At 38.2% G+C, this 22,782-nt stretch overlaps 1 protein-coding gene across 1 annotated transcript in view; it reads left to right on the top strand.

The window, feature by feature from the left end:
• Positions 1-8,010: 8,010 nt before the first annotated feature.
• The window catches only part of BTBD8 (BTB domain containing 8), a 107,831-nt gene continuing 93,059 nt past the window's right edge, over positions 8,011-22,782 (top strand). The window contains exons 1-2 of the mRNA XM_035018041.1: positions 8,011-8,246; positions 13,926-14,123. Of these exons, the coding sequence (XP_034873932.1) occupies positions 8,098-8,246; positions 13,926-14,123 (347 nt within the window). The 5' untranslated portion in view covers positions 8,011-8,097. The remainder of the gene's footprint in view (positions 8,247-13,925; positions 14,124-22,782) is intronic.

The following is a 22,782-nucleotide window of genomic DNA, read 5'->3' as shown; positions in this document are numbered from 1 at the left end:
GTGGCATTCGCAGATTCACCTCTCTGGGGACAAAAGAGCCAGCAGGTGACATTTCCCTCCTCCGCCCCTCAGCATAGGCACAGAGACACCTGCTGAGGGCACCTAATCCAGACACTGGCTGTTTAGCCTGCTTTGCTCCAAATCCTATGCCCCTGCGCTCTGGCATGACTGCCTTTCTTGGTCAAACCAGCATCCATTCCAGTGCAGTGAAACCCTCCCCCAGAAGACCAGTTCAGGCCCCTGCCACAGCGCGTCCCTAAAGTCAGCAGGATTGGCTAGGATAAAGCCCAAAGGGCACTGCGCTGCTCTAGGCAGGCAAGCAACGCAGAGACAGAGTGCATGAAAATAGAAAAACACCTGAGACGCATGAGGGGAAATTATTCACTCTTCTGGGAGTGCTTCCCCAAGAGCAGCAAGCACAGAGACCCCTCCCTAGGGACAAAGGAGCTGGCTGACACCATTTCCCTCCTTCAGTAAATAGCACAGCACCTGACACTGGCTGCCTAACCTGCTTACACCAAGTCCCACTCCCCTGCGCCCTGCTGGTGCTGCTTTTCTTGGGCAAGTGTGCCTAAAGATGAGTGCAGCAGGCCTCTTCCCCAGAAGACCAGCACAAACCCCTGCACACGCAATGTCTACTGACCATAGAGTTCTGCAAGTCTTCAGTCCCACATCAGGTCTTACTTAACAAGCAGACCAGAGCATGCCTAGTTAAAACTTGCCACACTCTGGCTAAGGTCCGAACACTGCCTACTGTAGGCCAGGAGAGCCTCTGCAGATGATTGATCTGAGGGATAAGCAGCCAAAACACAGCCGCAGAGTGCTCCAGGCACACACCAGAGACACTCCCTGAGGCACCAGAGTTTTGTATCCTTTGGGATACAAAAGGGATATATGATTTAAAGGGATATATGCACCCCAATGTTTATAACATCATTATCAACAATAGCCAAATTATGGAAACAGCCCAAGTGTCCACTGACTGATGAATGGATAAAGAATAGGTGGTATACAGTCAGAATGGCTAAAATTAACAAGTCGGGAAACAACGAATGTTGGCAAGGATGCAGAGAAAGGGGAACCCTCTTACACTGTTGGTGGGAATGCAAGCTGGTGCAGCCACTCTGGAAAACTGTATGGAGGTTCCTCAAAAAGTTGAAAATAGAGCTACCCTATGACCCAGCAATTGCACTACCGGGTATTTACCCCAAAGATACAAATGTAGTGATCCGAAGGGGCACCTGCACCCCAATGTTTATAGTAGCAATGTCCACAATAGCCAAACTATGGAAAGAGCCAAGATGTCCATCAACAGATGAATGGAGAAAGAAGATGTGGTATAGACAGATAGATAGATGATAGATGATAGATAGATAGATAGATAGATAGATAGATAGATAGATGATACACACACACACACACACACATAATAGAATACTACTCAGCCATCAGAAAGGATGAATACTTACCATTCACACCAACATGGATGGAACTGGAGGGTATTATGCTGAGTGAAATAAGTCAATCAGAGAAAGACAATTATCCTATGATTTCACTCATATGTGGAACATAAGAAACAGTGCAGAGGATCACAGGGGAAGGGAGGGAAAACTGAATGGGAAGTAATCAGAGAGGGAGACAAACCATGAGAGATCTTAACTATAGGAAACTGAGGGTTGCTAGAGGGGAGGTGGGTGGGGGAATGGGGTAATTGGGTGATGGGCATTAAAGAGGGCAAATGATGTGATGAGCACTGGGTGTTATATACAACTGACGAATTATTGAACTCTACATCTGAAACTAAGGATGTACTATATGTTGGCTAATTGAATTTAAATTAAAAAAATAAAAGAATAGGTGGTATATATATATGCAGTGGAATAGTACTCTGCCATAAAAAGGATGAAATCTTGCCATTTGCAATGACGTGGGTGGAATTAAAAAGTATTATGCTAAGTGAAATACGTTAGTCCAGAGAAAGACAAATACCATATGATTTCACTTATATGTGGAACTGAAGAAACAAAACAGATGAACATGGCAGGGGGAAAGAGAGAGACAAACCATAAAACAGACTCTTAACTATAGACAACAAACTGAGGGTTACTGGAGGGGAGAAGGGTGGAGGGATGGGTTAAATAGGTGATGGGTATTAAGGAGGGCACTTGTTGTGATGAGCACTGTGTATTGTATATAAGTGATGAATCACTGAATTCTACATCTGAAACTAATTTTACACTGTATGATAACTAACTGGAATTTAAATAAAAACTTGAAAAAAAAGAAGATTAGAAAAAAGAGACCTATTGATAAACACTGTTCACCTCTTCCTAGTTTAGTGCTAAAGTAAGGCCAGAGGAACATTTTAGACCATCACTTCTTCTTCATTTTTGCAAAGAAAATATCTCATTAAGAGCTCCATTGGCAATAAATAAATACATGTAACAACACAAGACAAAATAAAAATAAACATCAGGAAGATATGAATACCACTGAAACAATTATAAATGGTATGGCTGCCATTTAACATTTTTTTTTCTAGATATGAAAGTGATTATTTAGAATGAGAAATTACAACAGACTACAATTTCTGGGAAGGTGACTAATATTACAAACATAAGTTATAAATACAGGAATTCTGACAAATTCTACTTTGAGTCTCATCGAAGAGGAAATTTGTGTTTATAATTGCATATTCTACATTACTAAGAATACTCCTTTCACTCTGACTAGACATTAATGAGAACTGAAGCCTCTACTTACTATTGTATATGTCCTAACTACCTATATACCTCTAGCACCATTTCCTGTAAGACATCTTCACATGTGATGTGATGTGATGTGACCTTGGGCCCTATCCCTTCATGTCACTATGCAGGATGAATCAGCAAACTATTCCTGGAAGCCATTCCTGCACCAGAACAGAGAGCAACAACTTATCTAGATGTGGAAATGATTGTGAACCAATAAATATGCCCAAACTACTGTATCCTCAACTTAGTTTCATTGTGGCCATATCCCAAAAATGCCTGTAGGCACTCAGTGCCACCATATATGAGGGGACATTTGGCTAAGATGAAATTCTTGATCAAATGTGGTAAAATTTCTTACCTTTGCAAAATTTACAAAAACATACCCCCAAAACTACAAAAAGGAAACACATTTCTAGGGATCTCATTGGAGCCTTGGAAGGGGCTTGTATAAGTGGGGCCCGTAAAGCTTAAACTTCATTAGTTAGCTTCCTGGTATTTTGAGAAGAAAGGAAGAAGAGGTGAGTGAGGGGGAGGTGAGCAGAGGAGGAAAGCTTAAGGGAAGTCACAGAAAAAAAATTAAATATTGTTCCGAGATCGTTTCCATGCATTTCTCACCTGAGAAAGGAGATGGATAAGTGATATTTTATAATCCTCACTGTCTTCGTTAGTTCAGGCTGCTGTAACAAAAATACTATGGACTGAGCGGCTTCAACAACCAACATTTATTTCTTATAGTTCTGGAAGCTGGGAAGTCCAAGATCAATGCTCTGGCAAATATGGTGTCTCATAAGAGCTTGCCTCCTGGTATGTAAATAGCTGTCTTCTCACTGTATCCTCTCATGGTGGAAGAGGCAAGGAAATTCTCTGGGGTCTCTTTTATGAGGGAACTAATCCCATTCATGAGGGTTCCATCCTCATGACCTGATCACCTCCCAAAGGTCCCACCTCCAAATTCCACCACACTGGGGATTAGATTTCCACATATGAATTTTGGGAGGACACAAATAGTCATTCTATAGTATCCACACAGCTTGATATTTCTTTTTTTTTTAATTTTATTTTGATTTATTTGACAGAAAGCGAGCACAAGCAGGGGGAGCAGCAGGCAGAGGGAGAGGGAGAAGCAGGCTCCCCGCTGAGCAAGGAGCCCGATGTAGGGCTCCATCCCAGGACCTGGGATCATAACATGAGCCAAAGGCAGATGCTTAACCGACTGAGCCACCCAGGTTCCCCCCAACTTGATATTTCCATGATATTAATTCAAAATACCTTAAATTGAATATAGTCTAATTGTTAGTAGTAATATTCATATTATTATGAAACGCTAATAACTTCTTTAGGAATGTATAGATAAGTAATTCTGTTAATGTTGTTAGGAACCAAGAGTTTTTCAGTGCAAGAAAAAAAAGAACAGAGTTTAAAAACAAAGAATCTAAAAATCTCATAATATTAAATTTGAATCCGATATAGTATAAACTCAGCAATTTTTTTCTTACAAAAACATGTATTGCTTAGAAACAACGCAGGCCAATATCAGTGAGCACACTTATCACCCAGATTGTGGGCTCTATCTACCATTCCACACTAAAAGGAACTGTAGCTCTTTGGAGGAATAGTTGGGGTGGGAAATAGACAAGGTATCTAGTATTTGGTTGTGCCAGAAAGCAAAGAAGCTATCACAGATTAAAGAATGTGTCAAAAGGACACAGGAGCCAATATAAAGGAACTCCCATTGGCCAGAAAAGGCAATTTGAGCATCAAAAAGAATAAATGCAATTGCCTTTGCATATAGAAAAACCAATGAGCTCATGAAGATAACAAAAATGATAAATTGAACACACTGGAATGAATGAGGGTACCAACTCCTTACTTTGAAAAATGGTAATTTAAATGAGAGAATTAAGTATCCTGCCTTTGCGGTGTGAAATGTCTTTCTGGATATCCAATATTTCTAATTAATGAAGGACAGTCATTCTTTAAGGAAGATTTCCAGCAGATTTCCAGCAAATGAATGATAGAATTATAAAATCATTTTGGAATCCCTAGTTGGTCCAACCAAGAATTATCAACAGATAAAACTATCAGATGAAAATGTATGATACATTTTAGCAACATTAAACGGAAGATAACCAAACATTATGGGCCTCCTGATATGATACAAAATGAATTACCACTTGTGGTAGGCAGGATAATGCCTGCCCTCACCCTCCCAAAAGATGTCCATGTCCTAATACCAGAAACTGTGAATGTGGTAGGTTACATGGCAAAGGGGAATTAAGGTTGCAAATAAATTAAGGTTGCTAATTAGCCGACCTTAAAACAGGGAGATTATCCTGCATTATCCAATTGTACTGAATGTAACCATAAGAGTCCTTAAAAGAGTAAAGACGGAGGCAGAAGAAGAGGTCAGAATGACGCAATGTAAGGACTCTGCCTGCTGGTATGGAAGACGGCAGAAAGGAAGTCAAGAGCCAAGGAATATGGGCAGTCTCTAGAATTTGCATAAAGCAAGGAAACTCTCCCTTAGATACTCCATAAGGGAATGCAGTCCTGCCCAAACCTTGATTTTAGCCCAGTGAGATCCATGTGGGGATTCTAACCTACGAAACTGAAGGGAAAAAAATGTGTTGTTTTTGAGCCACTACATTTGTGGTAATGTGTTAAAGCAACAATAGAAAACTAATATACCACCTATTAAATACTTTTTGCTAAAGAATTGAACCTGAATCTAATCAAGCCTCTGAAACTAACATTTGTAGGAATGTATGGTATAAATGAACATAGTAAGTGATACTACAAGGACACAAACAGTAAAATTTAAAACGTGGAATATTCGACAGCTCAGTTGTCCAGGCTTCTGCTACATCAATGGCATGAAGATAAAAATGGGAGAGGGAACTGCTCTAGATTAGAAGAGACTCAGGAGACATAAGAACCAAATGCAACCTCTGAATCATTTGAAAACTGATTCAAACAAACCAACTATAAAGGATATTGTTTAGGACAGCTGGGAAAATTTTATAATGGGTTATAGAGTAAATGGAATTATTGTTAATTTGTAAGGAATAATGTTAGTAATTTAAAAACATCCATTTTTTTAGAGATGCATATTGAAGTATATAGGAATAAAATTAAATAATGTCTGTCGTTTTACTTTCAAAAATTTTAGAAGTAGGGAAGGAAGGGAAGAAGGAAGGAAAGAAGAAAACATGAGAAAGGACCAAAAGGAAAGAAGACTCGATAAAGCATATATGCCCAAATCATGATAATTGTTGAATCTTGGTAATGGATATATTGGGGTTCATTGTATCTCTCTCTTTACTTCTTTGTATATTTGAAATGTTTCAAATGAAAACATTTTTTAAAGAATGAAAAAATAATGCATCCAAAAAAATCACTTTTCTTTCATGAAATTGTAGTTCTTAGAAGAGTTTTTTTGCCTTCCAAGGCAATTTTACCTTAATTGATTTTTCACATATGAGAATCATAGTGAAGGCCAACCCAACCCAAAATTATAGATTTAGCTGTGTCTACCTTCAAATCTCCCATTGTTAGTTCCTTAGGATTCTCTTTTTTCCCTAAATGTCTTTCAGGAAAAGAATCTGATCACTTCACTCACATTAAGGTATAAATGACTTCACAGCCTGAATTAATTAAAATAAAAATAGTGCTTTAAGTAAAAATTCTCTAATGGTTAAATGTGAAGCATCGTTGACCAGATTTTTTTACTTTTATTTATTTTTAAGATTTTTGTTTTTTAAGGAGGTACCTTTTCTTTAATCTCTTCACATAGTCAATTGCCTAAGGTGTTTTAAGATAATTAAATTACATGAACCAGAAACCATTCTGTCATCCATTCTGAACCAGTGAGTTAATAATAAATGCAATTGTGCATAATAAAAATGCCTGTCACTTCAGCTGATAAAGGCGCATGGTAGAACTCTTGCAGGACTTTGAAGGGGAAGAGTTGGTCGCTAGTCAGCCTAAGTTTTAATACCTAGATTACCACTATGCTGGCTGTGTGACCTTTCCCAAGTTACCTAGCTTGTCATGCCTCAACTTCCGCACCTGTAGATTAGGCTCATATTAGTGCCTACCTAAATGGTGGTTGTGAAGACTGAGTTAATGCATATAAAGCAGGTAGAGCAGTTCTCTCACCCCCCAACAAGCACTCAATAAATATTAGCTATTATCTTTGACATTCCTCTTTTCTACAGGAATAATTAAGAATCAATTATCCAGTTATATTTTTCATTATTAATGTGTCTGAATATTTGAGAGGGGCATTATTTGGAGAAACAGCTAATCTTTGGCCAACCTTAGGGTACAAGGTCCATCTATTTTCTAAAAACTTGGTATTTAGAAGAGACTCAGGAGACAAGAACCAAATGTAACCTCTGAATCGTTTGAAAACTGATTCAAACCAACCAACCATAACGGATACTTTGTGCGGAGCTTCTGAAAGAAGCATAACTATTGAGCTTTCTTCCTTCGGAGGAAATAAGTTTAAAAATACCAAAAGATATTTAAATTATATCCAGTCCAGCTATTTTCTTCAGGCCAAAATGTTCAAAATTACCTCCTCCCTTCCTCGTCGTAAATATTATGGCTTAATAGGCAAAGCGCTGGAATACAAGCGGATATTTCTCAGCTAAAGTTCATGAGCGGTTATATGAGCCACTCCCCGGATTAGGAAGCGATGGGGGTCTTTTAGACTCTGTACACACCCTTTGCAGGGGACTCAGGAGTGTTCTAACTCTTGCTGATTTTCTGAAGTTCTTTCCCCGCTCCTCACACCCTCAGTTTTTCTTGCCCAAAGCAACAAAATGAGGGAGCGAGACTCGCCACAGGAAAGGTCCTGTGAACCTGTTCTTTCCTGGGGAAAAAAGCGCTGACACCCCAGGAAGACTTAACGTGGAAAGGCTCGCAGGTTGATTTGGACTCGGCTCGCAATAAAACATCAACTAAAATGAGTGGTTATAACGCACCACCCGCAACGCAAAGACACCGAGGAAAAATAACCCAGAGAGACTGGTCACTTCCCTGGAGATGGTTTGTTCCCTGGGCAACGGGGACGGGGTGCCCGCCGGCCGAAGTAAACAGAGCTACTACGCCTGCGCACACCCTTCCTGGGTCACGTGTCGGCGCGGGCCTCCCAGATTGCCCGGGAGAGCGGTCCCGCGGCTATAAGGGACCGTGTGCAAACTGGAGAGGCGTCAACCCTTCCCTGAGGGGCGGATTCGGGTAGGAGCGGAGCGTTGGGTCGGAAACGCCCCCTTCCTCCGCAGCCGGAGATTGAGATCCTGAACTGGGCCTGCGGGGTGCCGCCGTACCTTTGTGGGACATGGCCGGCTGTGGGGGGGGTGGCGCGGCGCCCGTGGTACCTCTGGGGTCCCCTGGAGTTTGCACTAAGGGGTTGCAAAGGAAGGGGCCCTGTGAGCGGCGCCGGCTGAAGGCGGTGGTATCGGAGCAGCTCAGCCAGGATCTGCTCAGGTAGGAGGAGGCGGGAACCCTGGCTGCTTCAGTTCTTAAGGCATCCGCCTCCGCCCCAGAAGCTGTGGCTTTCCCGGCCACTCCATCCCTCCCCTCCTCGTGGTCCTCGCCTCAGGCTTTTGTGGGACGTGCACCAGTCTCCTCACTACACAGCAGTTCCCTCGCCCTAGAAAACCAATCCCGAGCACCTCGGGGAGCACGTACCAGATTAAAAAAGGAGAGCAAAATTAGTATCCTAGTTATGTGCAGCACCAGTTTATGACAATAAGACGAATAGGCTTAGTTCTTGAAAGACGTATCGCTAAGGTCGGGATGGATCCAGGTTTCATGGTCCTGAAGCGTACGCTTTAAAAAATATGCTTAGTTTGAGAAAAATGATAAAATTAGTTATAAAAATGAATATTTATTTAGATTAAGGAAAAAAAGAACAAATTAGTGGAGTCTTGGAGGTCTCTTAATTCTGAACTTTCTTTAAAGAATCTACCAGAAATGCTTACATAGAAATATTTCCTGATTGCAAACTGGTTTCCCCTCTCCACCTGGAACACTACAGCTCCCAGCTACTCCCAGCTCCCATGAGGACGCAAGCAAATGATGGGTTGCTCTGAAGCTTAACTCAGGCTATGGTGAATCCAGTTAATGACATCTCAATTTATAAAGAAAATGAAGCTTAGAAATATTCCCTAGCCAATTGCCATTTCCACCAAAACTGATTTCGTGAGCTTTAGTGTGCATCAGAATCACCTGGAGGGCTGTTAAAACTTAGATTTACTGGGTCCCGGATCATAGTACTCATTCAGTTGGTTAGGAAGAGAGCTTTTGCATTTCTAACAAGGTCCCAGGTGATGGTGATGCTGATGCTGGCTGCCTGGGTCACACTTTAAGAACTCCTGAATTAGAGTAAACATAATTACCACTAATAACCAATAGCTGTGCAGCATTCTACATTTTTTTTTTTTAAGTGCTTTCTATCCCTTACACTTAGGCTTCAGCGGCTCTTCTATAAATTAAAAAAATGTCCCTTTAATTTGGGCTTATCTGCCAGAGATGCTGCTTTGTCTCCACCAGTGGGGGATTAATGTAAAAGATGGAAAAATAAAACTGAAGTTGTTCTGTTTCTAGGCTGAATCTGTAAGGATGAGGCACTCCTTTTCAGTGACTTTATTCTCCTGGCTGTATTGTAAGTCTTAAGGTGTCAGGAATTTAAGGAAGATAACATGTCTGATTTATATAAAGAAAATGAAATTAAGGCATAGTAGGTGAACTTTGTATCCTCATCTGAGCAGTAATTAAGGATAGGATCCTGAACTTCCAAGTTCCTATTATAAGCAAAAAAAAAAAAAAAAAAAGTTGTGGCAGTTTTTTTTTTTTAACAAGAAAACTTCGTATGTGCACCCAGCACCCTAATTGCTGTGCCAAATTAATCTTTTTCAAACACAGCAATATAATGGATTTATTTTGCAAATATTAATGAAGTATCTAGCACCCACCATGTACCCAGATTTGTACTAGGTCCTGAAGAATCAAAGATTAATAAGACATAGCTTTGGTGTTGTGCTTACACTCTGGTAAGAGAGATAATAGTCAAACAAAAGTTATGGGGACTGGAGTGAGTTTGGGGAAGCCTTTTTAGGGTGACGTTTGAGTGATCTCTTGAGGATTGATTCAAAGTTGATTAGGTAAAGATTAGGAAGGGAGAAGTCAGAGGATATCTAAACCGAATGGCTTTTACAAAGGCACAGAGATTTGAAAGAGTTTGATTTATTTTGGGAAAGCAAGTTGTATTAGATTCTTAAACAGCAAGGAACAGAGAAACCTCTGGGTGACCAGAGATAATAGGGTATATGGAGAAGTAAAATAGGAAACTATTTCAGTAGTCAAAAAGCCAGATCTGATGTAGAATTGGAGAGTTGTTTGGAATTTGACAGCAATTATACAGTAAGACCTCATTGAGAAGTGGACCATTATACAGGACAATTGTAATAAAAATCCCTAAACTTATTGCTATTCTATTAGCTAGATGCGGGGTTGACTACCCTGTGGAGTAAGTCTTGGTATTCTTCCCATTTAACAGATAAGGAAACTGAGCATTAGGCATGAAGTGGTAGAGTCCTAATAAAAACCTTGACATTCTGACTCCAAAAACGTTAAAATGACTTTCCCAAGGTCACACAAACAGAATATGAGCCCAGTCAGTCTGTTTTCTCTGCAGTAGTTCTGCAAACTGATCTTCCAGTAATTTATTTCCTTCATCTTTGCTTCTATCCTTACCCATTTCTTTTTCTTACTCTTAGATTTGCTTTGAAACTCTCTTACAGTGTCATTAGTCGGTTTCTGTTTATTATAGAACATCTCTGCTAGAGTTTACTTGTTTAAATACCACATTGGCTGATGGCTAACCTTGGCTCATTCCATTGTTCATTCAGATGTGGTTAAGAGCATCAGGGTCATGTGCTACAAAGACGAGCCATAAATGAATTTGGTAGCTTTTTGGGAGGGGATTGTGGGTATGGCCTGCAACCAAAGTGACAGCAGATGAGGGTGAATGGGTAAACTAAGACTAGATCATGGAGGCTTTCTTTTTCAGTGAAGAGTTTGGAATGTATTGTGGAGGCAGTGGAGAGCCGTTGGTGTTTTTTAAATAAAAGATGAACATATTTAGATCTTGAGTTGAGGGAAGAAAAATTAGAAACAAGGAAACCAGCTAGGAGATATTGTATGATAGTCAAGGGATACATAATGGCAGTGGTGATGGAAAAAGTGAAAGGGATTCACATGTGCAATTGATGGACTCAGTGACCAATTACATGCGGAGGTACAGGGAAAGGGAAACACAGAAGATGGTGCCAAGTCTTAGGGCATTTGAAAGGGAGGAGCATGGTGAATGTTGAGGAAGTCAGATGCAAGAGACCATTGGAAATATGTCTGGAGTTGAGAATGAAGGTTGGAATAGCAGATATACAGTAAAGGTTGGTGTATCATTAGCACCCAGTTGTCCAAGCCAAAAAAGAGAGGTTATTCCCTTCCATTCACCTTCTACATCCAGTCACCAACTCCTGCCGATTTTATTACCAAAGTATATTTTAATTCCATTCCCTAGTCTCTATCACCATTGATCTCTCCTGGCTCGAGCCTTTACATCATTCAGATGCACTGTGCAGTAATTTTCTCATCTTCATTTTCATTCCCCCCTAATTTCTCGTCTACACAACTAATAGGTGATATTTTGAAAAATGAATTTGTCCACTTGGTGATTCGCCTTCAACTGTAAGATGGAGTTAAACTCTTTGCCTCTTATTTGTCTTTATCCCAGCAGCTTCATCTGTCACTTCTTAGCCCCCCAGTACTCTCTGCTGACCAGTTTGTAGCTCCATACTCACACATACCTTACCAAGGAACGTGGAGCCAGGAACTATGACCTTGCCTTGCTTCCCTGACCAACTCTTTTTTTTTTTTTTAAAGATTTTATTTATTTATTTGAAAGAGAGAGAATGAGAGAGAGAGAGAGAGAGCACATGAGAAGGGGAAGGGTCAGAGAGAGAAGCACACTCCCTGCTGAGCAGGGAGCCCGATGCGGGACTCGATCCCAGGACTCCAGGATCATGACCTGAGCCGAAGGCGGTCGCTTAACCAACTGAGCCACCCAGGCGCCCCCCCTGACCAACTCTTATTTGATCTTTGAAATCTCATTTGGTTTTCTTGTCCTCTGTAAGGTCTTTTATGCCTATCTCTGAAAAAAATTTTATTTATTTGTGTTATTGAATATATCACACTCTAATTTTCAAACCGGTCTTCTCTACTATTCAGTAAAATCCTTGAGTGCACATATGTTTTAGTCATCTATCTGTACCCAGTGCTTGGTACATAGTACATGCTTAATACATTTTTAGTGATAGTCAGCAGTCCAAAATGCATTAGATAGCTTAATGCAGTAGTTGCCAGAGAAATGAGATGGAAAAAAGCTGGACCTAGACATGGTTGAGCCTTTGCTTCAACCTGTCCTTCCTCTAGACTTTACTATTTGATGAGCCAGTAAACCCCCTTTAATATTTAAGCCAGTCTGAGTCAGATAATTCTGTTACTTGTAACATACAAGATATACTTGTAACTGATATAAGTAGTTTTATAAAATAAAAAGCACTATATTTTCATACTGACAATTTTTAAACACATTAAATTTTTTTATTTAACAAATACTCATGAGCATATCTTAAGAACAAGGCAGATTCCCTAGTGATGGTTGTATGGCTACCAGCTGCATTGCTTCCTTATTCACTTGGGGAAGAGTGGAGGATGGAGAAAAGGTGGGTGGGAGGAAGGAATAAATTGAGTATTTGTGCAATTTGAGTTTTTATTAATGTTTGAGAGACCAGTACATTTTTGCATAACTTTAAAAACCACTTATGAAAATAATTTATTGATTAAAATATTGACTAAAATGCTTCTGTTTGCTGATTGTTTCCAAGGTTCTGAAAGTTTTGTGCTCTGAAGCATTTGTTTAGTGTAAAATACATCAAAATTCAACAAGCAGATATTGAGCTCTGTATACTGAATATACAGTTTTTGCCTTTGGGAATTTATTGTCTAGTAGGGAGAAAGGCTCAAAAAAATAATGATGCAATGACAGAAGCTCTTTATAGAGGTATGCCTCAAGTGTGTTGGGATCAGAGGAAGGAGCCATTAACTTGATCTTGGGGGCATGAGAGTGTCAGTGGCAACATTGTACGCTTTCACTGTAATGGGTATCTTTATCCATTAGTTGTACTTCCTGTAGTGCACTGGTGTGATTGCCAGTTATATCCTGTGGTAAGGAAATCCTCTGAGAATACATACCTTGCCAAAGACAATGATGTAGTGATATGAAGTATTATTTAGTATTTAGAGAGTAGAAATATATAGTTACCACAGGGACAAAAGATTATGACAGTTTGTATTATGATGCTAATTTCCGTTCTTCCTTCACTTTATCTGTAATCAGTGGGCTTTACCATAACCATGTGCATTAGTAAAGGGATTTGAATGTGTTATCCCATGAGCCCATCGTTTTAATAATAGATTATAGTTTGTTCTATTTGTGTGAGGAAAAAACTGGAAAAGGGCTTAAAATGTCACATTCTTGACGGCCAAGTCTGCATTTCAGACTTGGTATTTAACAATAGTCAGAACAAAATGTACCAGTTTCTAATCTGTATTGTCTATTGTTATACTCAGCTTGCTTGTGTTGTTGACATTTTACTTCTTTTGCTTCTTTTAGTAAGATTTTTAAAAATATATTCTTTTCAACAGTCAGTGACCATATTACTTTGTGTTCTTTTTCTGAAATAAATCTTAAGTAGATACATTTTAAAGGAAAATCAACATAAATAGCAGAAGATAAGTTTTATTATTACCAGAAGGAATTAAAAGATATTTTTTGGAAAAATAGTCTTACTCTTTTTAGTGTAATTACCTTTTTTTCCACCATGAATTTTAGAAAATTAGATTCTAAGCAAGTATTAAACAGTGTTCTTTGGAATGAACTGAGAACAAACTCATTTTCATATTAACCTATTTTACTTTTGTTACTTACCTCTGTATTTTTAGTGCATGCTATTTTGAAAAATTATTTTATAAAAATAGGTATATTATATATTTCTGAGTATCACTAATTAAACTATCGTTCCTTTTTATTCATTACAGGCTCCTAAGGGAAGAAATCCATACAGATGTTACTTTCTGTGTAGGTAGTACTTTGTTCAAAGCACACAAAGCAGTCCTTTTAGCAAGGGTTCCTGACTTCTATTTTCATACTATTGGACAGACATCTGATAATTTAACAAATCTTGAGCCTATTGCTGTGGAGAACTTTGAAGCTTCAGAATTTAGAAAATTTTTACAGTAAGTGCTTTATCTTTTTTCTCTTACATTTAAGTCTAATATACAACTGTTTACCTTTTCAATACATATGTGTGTATGTTTTTATTTCTTGTATTTTCATATCTGTTTTATAACCTAAAAAAAATCCATTCATTTAAATTCCAAATTATCTTAGTATGAGTAGAGGCTAAGTATGAGTATCAGAGTTTTAGGGGCTTAGTATTGGGAAAGACTAAGTACTAATTTGAGATTGAGCCTGAAAGAGGAGAAATGGTGTGTTCTCTAGTAATTTGAATGACTTACTCTATGCCATGGTTTTTTGACAGTGGCACTATTGACATTTTGGGTTAGATAATTCTTTGTTGTGGGGTGTGTGCTGTGCTGTGCATTGTAGGATGTTTAGCAGCATCCCTGTCCTCTAGCCCCTAGATGACAGTAGCATTCTTCCTGAGTCCCCCCCCACCCCTCAGTTCCCAAGTTGTGACAATCAAAATGTCTGCCAGATGTTGCCAAATGTCCTCTTGGGGGTAGAATTAGCCCCTGTTGAGAACCATTGCTATATACTGACTTCTGTATTGTTGTTATGCAAAAATCATTGGTATGCAAGAACTGTTGGTATATACTGACTTCCTGACTTCCTTATTATTGGTATGCAAAACTTTAAATAAATTATGTTTGTAAAAATATGAGATCATAACTTTTTATTCTTATGGCTTGCATATGGTCAAAATTTTTGAAAATAGAACGTCCATTGAACTTGTGAATTCACGAATTTTTACCACCTAAGTAATGGGAAAAATTAGTTTAAATTAATCCCCATTCTAATTGAATAGAATTTTATTTTAATGCTTTACTATTATCTGCACATATGTGTAATGATTTGACACTCATTTTTGCTAAATGTATCCAGAAGGGAAGTATTTTCTAATGTAGTTTCTCAAAATTATATCTCTTTTAGACTTATGACATTTAAATGACATGGACTCTAAGGCTAGAATGCCTGAGTTCAAATTCTCTGCTCTGCCATTTCGTAGCTGTGTGCCTCAAACTTAATCCTTCTGTGCCTGGAATTTCGTCAGGTGTAAAATGTCTGGCACCTAATAAGTACCATAGAAATTCACTAAGTTTTTTATGTTTGTAAATCTTGAAATGTTTATTTGTATTTATTTATTTATTTATTTTAATTCTTTTTTTTTATTCTTACGTTAATCCCCATACATTACATCATTAGTTTTAGATGAAGTGTTCCATGATTCATTGTTTGTGCACAACACCCAGTGCTCCATGCAGAACGTGCCCTCCTCAATATCCACCACCAGGCTAACCCATCCTCCCACCCCCCTCCCCTCTAGAACCCTCAGTTTGTTTTTCAGAGTCTATCGTCTCTCATGGTTCGTCTACCCCTCCGATTTCCCCCGCTTCATTCTTCCCCTCCCGCTACCTTCTTCTTCTTCTTTTTTTTTTTCTTAACATATATTGCATTATTTGTTTCAGAGGTACAGATCTGAGATTCAACAGTCTTACACAATTCACAGCGCTTACCAGAGCACATACGCTCCCCAGTGTCTATCACCCAGTCACCCCATCCCTCCCACCCCACCCCCCACTCCAACAACACTCAGTTTGTTTCCTGCTGTTTATTTGTATTTCATTTCAGTTTTTTAAATCCTGCCCTACCATAATTTCTTCCCTTTTTCCAATATATGGAAGTCGGTATTGTTCTAAATGATATTTTAGTGACTTTCTCTCATACCACCCATCACATACACTTACTCAGCAGGTGTCTATTTGTGCCCTGTAATGGGCAAGGCCCTGTGAAGGGCTAGGTATGTACTGGTTGGTGGCTCTTGATTTGAATGCTGAATGATGACAAGTAAATGTGGAACTAAGTTTTAAAGCCAATACTGGCTTTTTCAAAGTTGGATTTTTGTGTTTTTATATTCTGGATCCTAAGTGTTTTTTGGTGCTAGTCTTTTAGTTATTTGCTGACATACATTTTGCCTGTAATCCAAATCATACTGACTTTAGTGTAGAAAATTATTTTTGGGTAATTAAATTTTAAGTATATTTGTGTGATTTGGTTTATTTTTCTTCTTTTTATGCTCTGACATGCTATGATCTGAATTCTTTATTTCAGAATTTCTTATATGAAACTCCTATATGTATAAATGGAAAATTGTCTAACCTTGACTTACCCTGTAAGAATAGTATGACATAATTTAAACAGATACTTTAAGTGCAATTTAAAAAATCATCATTTCCCAGTATAGATCATAGGCTCATCATTGAGTTCTGACTATCAATTTTAAAATGTATACTTTTTTTTTTTTTCCTAGTTGGTGGTATATTGGCATTATTCTAAGGACCAGGCTCTGTAGTCAAGCCAGACCTACCGCTTCTAACTGTGTGAACGTTGACTAATCACTTACTGTTATGTCCATCTGAAAAATGGACATAATAACATACCTATCTCAAAGTGTTATTGTATGGGTTAAATTAGATGCTTATAAAGCACTTAGCACAGTGGTTTGGCATACAGTAAGCACTGAATACATTTTCATAAGTGTTATTTATAGTAGTAGGCCTGTCGTAGGCTCTATGAAATGATGTATTTCTTGAGTGTATGTTTATTTTTATTTTATTTTCTTCTTTTTTAAAACTATTTTATTTTTAAGTAATGTCTACACCCAATGTGGGGCTCAAACTAACAACCCTGACCGAGATCAAGAATTGCATGCTCTACTGACTGAGCCAGCCAGGCTCTCCTTGAGTGTATGTTTAGATGAAGATGCATAGGATATGTCAAATTTTCATATATCAGATAAAGGAAGAAACTGTATCAGTGTTTTCCTTTATTTATTGTCATTAAAGGTAATAGAAAAAAAAGATTAAGAGACAGCATGGTAGAGTGGAGAAGGCACTGGACTTGGCAACAAGGCAGAGATCTGCCTTCCAGCTGTGCGTTATCTTGTTTTATGATTTCTTTAAGCCTCAGTTTTCTCATATTTAGAACAAGGAGGTTGGAGTAGATGGCTTTGTGCTTCATAGCACTTCACAGACCTCTATTTTAAGCACTTAATCATATTTTGTTTTGTATTAGGTTAGTCATGTATGTCTGTGGTTATATAAGCTCCTTGAAATTAGATCATCTCATTGATGTGAACATCCTCAGTGGTATCTCATATGGTGTCCTGCACAGAGAAAGTGCTTGTGATGTACCCCCTTTTTTTTAGCAGAGTGCATTGAAATTTCATCTATATTAATATAAAGTATAAGGAGAGGATTATAATATAAAATATTGAGATTAATTTTTTCAGTGAAACTTATGAAAAAAATTTTTAAATTTTACTTATGAAATTCAGTTCTTATTAGTGGCTTTATTGCACATCCTTTCTCTTTAGATAACCAATAAACTTTTTGAAATATTGTTATATTGCTACTTACTGTAGAGTCCTTTGGTATTATGCACTTGAGTTAGAGTGGGAAATACAGTCTGTGAAAAATTGTTTTATATACAGCAGCATCATACATGATTCAAATGATTGGCAATGGAAAATAGTTGTTGCTTCATGACCTCGTGATTAAAATTCAAAAATTCAACTTAGTATAAAAATCTTCAATTTTCCAAGAAGACCTACCCCATTGTAGGTGTCAGAGTGTGTATGTGTGTGTGCGCGTGTGTGTGAGGAAAGAAAAGAGGAAAGACCTTTTTTTTCTTTTCACTCAATTGTTTATTCCATAGTCTTTTTTTTTAAGAGGAATGACCTTTGAATTTGCAACTTAACATCAATTAACTGGGGGATGCTAAGATAACTTGTCAGGAAGGTATAAACACACAGAGCAGCACAGAACAAAAGATTCTGTTTCCCCTGCAGCTTTTTCAGGTAATGGGTATTTTCTCTCACATTTCTTATACTAGCAGGGCTCGAAGTGGGTGGGATAGGTGTCTTGTTGTATTCACTGTATTTAACTATATTTTCTTATTTTCTGTATTATTGATGCTCTGGCATCTGGGGCCTCATTGACTGGGCAGAGATTATTCCTCCTAGGGTCAGGCCATCCTAAATCCATTCCAACACCCCCACCTCCTCAATCTGGTTCTTTTTCTCCACAAGGCAATATTCCTCTGCCCTAATCTTCCCAGGGCCAAACACCAGGCAACTAAAGATCATCCTCATAGCCCAGAGCATGCCCCACCCCTCCCCACCCCACCTCCAGCCCCAATTATTAAAACTAATATTAAGCTTCGGTTGTTCACCTTGCCCCACTCATTCCTTTTCACAGAAAACATAATAAAGGCTTCTGCCTGTGCTTTGCTCTACCTCCTGCTTCCAGACCAACCCTATTGCTTCCCCATGTGGCCATTACTGGTGTGGTGTGCCTCTCTCTGCTTGGGTACTGCAAATTACAAACTATCTTTTCAATGGCAGTCATTTCCTAATCATTTGGCTCAGCATACCTGAATAAAACCAATTCCCAGGTGCATTTTAAAACATTTGAAAACCAATTGCTGCCTTTAGATCTTTCTTCCTCCCATCTTCCTAAACTGTCTTTGAATCTCATCTTTCCAGTCTATACCACTAGCCAGTCATCTATAGACCCTTAAGTCAGTCCTCCTCATTTCACTTTTTAAAAAATATGTTAATTAATTTTTATTTTTAATAAAAGTATAGTTGATATACAGTATTATATTAGTTTCAGGTGTACAATATAGTGATGCAGCAATTCTATACAATACTCAGTGCTCATCATGATAAGTGTACTCTTAATCCCCTTCATCTATTTAACCATCCTCCCCACCCACCTCCCCTCTGTTAACCATCTGTTTGTTCTCTATAGTTAAGAGTCTGCTTTTTGGTTTGTCTCTTTTCTTCTTTGTTCATTTGTTTTGTTTCTTAAATCCCACATATGAGTGAAATCAAATGGTATTTGTCTTTCTCTAACTGATTATTTCCCTTAACATTATATCCTCTTGATCCATTTATGTTTATGGCTCAGTAATATTTCATTGTGTATATATACTAGACCTTTATCCATTCATCTATTGATGGACACTTGGGTTGCTTCCATAATTTGGTTATTGTAAATAATGCTGCAGTCAACATAGTGGTACATATAATCTTTCCCAATTAGTGTTTTTGTATTCTTTGGATAAATACCCAGTAGTGGAATTACTGATCATTTAGTAATTCTATTTTTAACTTTTTGAGGAACCTCCATACTGTTTTCCACAGTGGCTGCACCAGTTTGCATTCCTACCAACATTGTATGAGGGTTCTTTTTCTCTACATCCTTGCCAACGCTTGTTTCCTGTCTTTTTGATTCTAGCCATTCTGAGAGGTGTGGGGTGATATCTCATTGAGGTTTTGATTTGCATTTCCCTGATGATGAGGGCTGTTGAACATCTTTTTATGTTTCTGTTGCCATCTGTCTGTCTTATTGGAAAAATTTCTACTCAGGTCCTCTCCCCATTTTTAAACGGGATTATTTGGGTGTTTTTTGTTGTTGTTGTTGGTTTTTTTTGGTGTGGAATTGTGTAAGTTCTTTATATATTTGGGATACTGACCCTTTATTGGATATGTCATTTGCAAATATCTTCTCCCATTCACTGATTGTCTTTTAGTTCCATTGACTGTTTCCTTGGCTGTGCAGAAGCTTTTTATTTTGATATAATCCCAGTAGTTTATTTTTGCTTTTATTTCCCTTGCCTCAGGAGACCTATCTAGAAAAATGTTGGTATGGTTGATGTCAAAGGTATTACTGCCTGTGCTCTTTTCAAGGATTTTAATGGTTTCAGGTCTCTCATTTAAGTCCTTAATTCATGTCAAGTTTATTTTTATGTATGGTGTGAAAAGGTGGTTCAGTTTCATTATTTTGCTTGTATTGTAGTTTTCCCAACACCATTTGTTGAAGAGACTTTTTCCCATTGCGTATTTTGCCTCCTTTATCGAAGATTGGTTTACCATATAATCATGGGTGTTTTTTTTTTTTCTTTAAAGATTTTATTTATTTATTTGACAGAGAGAGACACAGCGAGAGAGGGAACACAGGCAGGGGGAATGGGAGAGGAGAAGCAGGCTTCCCGCGGGGCAGGGAGCCCAATGCGGGGCTCAATCCCAGGACCCTGGGATCAGGACCTGAGCCGAAGGCAGATGCTTAACGACTAAGCCACCCAGGTGCCCCATAATCATGGGTTTATTTCTGGGTTCTCTATCCTGTTTCACTGACCATTGTCTATATTTTTATGCCAGTGCCATACTGTTTCGATTACTGTAGCTTTGTTGTATATCTTGAAATCTGGGATTGTGATACCTCCAGCTTTGTTTCTTTTTCAAGATTGTTTTGGCTATTCAGGGTCTTTTGTGGTTCCATACAAATTTTACGGTTGTTTGTTCTGTTTCTATGAAGAATGCTATTGGTATTTTGATACGGATTGCATTACGTGTATAGATTGCTTGGGTATTATAGACATTAAAAAAAAAGATCTATTTATTTATTTATTTAAGAGAGAGATAGCATGAGCGGAGGAAGGGGCAAAGAGGGAGGGAGAGGAAGAGGGAAAGAATTCCAGGCAGACTCTGTGCTGAGTGTGGACCCTGATTCTGGGCTCACTCTCCCAACCCTGAGATCATGACCTGAGCCAAAATGAAGAGTTGGATGCTTAACTGACTGAGCCACCTAGGCGCCCCTGGTAGTATAGACATTTTAACAATATTTGTTCTTCCAGCCCATGAGCATGGAATATATTTCCATTTCATTGTGTCATCTTCAGTTTCTTTCATCAATGTTTTATGAGAAAGTTCTCAGAGTACAGGTCTTTCACCTCCTTGGTTAGTTTTATTCCTAGGTATCTTATTATTTTTGGTATAATTGTAAATGGGATTGTTTTCTTAATTTCTCTTTGTGCTGCTTCTTTATTAATGTATAGAAATGCAGTGGATTTCTGTACATTGATTTTGAATCCTGCAACTTTACTGAATTGATATATCAGTTCTCATAGTTTTTTGGTGGAATCTTTAGAATTTTCATTATGTACAATCATGTCATCTGCAAATAGTGAAAGTTTTACTTCTTTACCAGTTTGGAAGCCCTTTATTTCTTCTTTCTATATGATTACTGTGGCTAAGACTCCCAATACTATGTTGAATAAAAGTGGTGAGAGTAGCCATCCTTGTCTTGTTCCTGATCTTAGGGGAAAGCTCTCAGTTTTTCCCCATTGAGGATGATATTAGCTCTGGGTTTTTCATATATGGCCTTTGTTATGTTGAGGTGTGTTCCCTCTAAATCTACTTTGTTGAGCGTTTTTGTCGTGAATGGATATTGTACTTTGTCAAATGCTTTTTCTGCATTTATTGAGATGATCTTATGGTTTTTATCCTTTCTCTTGTTGATGTGATGTATCACATTGATTGAGTTGTGGATATTGAATCACCCTTGCGTCCTGGAAATAAATCCCACTTGATCATGGTGAATGATTTTTTAATGCATTGTTGGATTTGATTTGCTAATACTTTGTTAAGGATTTTTGCATCTATATTCATCAGACATATTGACCTGTAGTTTCTTTTTTTTAGGTGTCTTTATTTGGTATTGGTATCAGGGTAATGCTGGCCTCGTGGAATGAATTTAGAAGCTGTCCTTTCTCTCTCATTTTTTGGAATAGTTTGAGAAGAATAGGTATTTTTTTTTAAGATTTTATTTATTTATTTGACAGAGAGAGAGGGAGGGAGCGAGCACAAGCAGGGTGAGCAGGAGAGGGAGAAGCAGGCTCCCCGCTCAGCAGGGAGCCCGATGTAGGGCTCGATCCCAGGACCCTGGGATCAGGACCTGAGCCGAAGGCAGACACTTAATGGACTGAGCCACCCAGGTGCCCGAGAAGAATAGGTATTAACTCTTCTTTAAATGTTTGTTGGAATTTACCTGTGAAGCCGTCTAGTCCTGGACTTTGTTGGGATTTTTTTTGATTACTGATTTAATTTCATTGCTGGTAATTGGCCTGTTCAAATTTCTATTTCTCCTGATTCAGTTTTGGGTGGTTATATTTTTCTAGGAATTTATGCATTTCTTCTAGGTTGTCCAATTTGTTGACATGATTTTTCATAATATCCTCTTATAATCCTTTATGTTTCTGTGGTGTTGGTTATTATTTCTCCTCTTTCATTTTTGATGTTTATTTGCCTCCTCTCGCTCTTTTTTATTTTTATGAGTTTGGATTAAGGTTTATTAATTTTGTTGACCTTTTAAAAGTACCAGCTCCTGTTTCATTATCTGTTCTATTGTTTTTTAGTTTTTATTTCACTTATTTCTGCTCTAATCTTTGTTTTTTCTTTCCTTGTGGTTTTGTGTTTTGTTTTTTTTCTAGCTGCCTCAGGTGTAACATTAGGTTGTTTATTTGAGATTTTTATTGCTTCTTGAGGTAGGCCTAAATCGCTACAATGTTGCCTCTTAGGACCTTTTTTCTACATCCCAAAGATTTTGGACCATTGTTGTTTTCATTTTCATTTATCTCCATGTATTTTTTTTCCCTCTTTGATTTCTTGGTTAACCCATTCATTGTTTAGTAGCATGTTAACCTCCATGTATGTGTATTCTTTCCAGATTTTTTTCTTATGGTTGATTGCTAGTTTCATAGCATTGTGATTAGAAAAGATGTATGGCATGACTTTGATCTTTTTGAATT

Source organism: Mirounga leonina, unplaced genomic scaffold (assembly GCF_011800145.1).
Source record: "Mirounga leonina isolate KUSES-001 unplaced genomic scaffold, KU_Mleo_1.0 Mir_173, whole genome shotgun sequence".
Classification (NCBI taxonomy): domain Eukaryota; kingdom Metazoa; phylum Chordata; class Mammalia; order Carnivora; family Phocidae; genus Mirounga; species Mirounga leonina.
The sequence above is the reverse complement of the archived record's forward strand: the minus strand, read 5'-3'. Positions and strand labels throughout refer to the sequence as shown.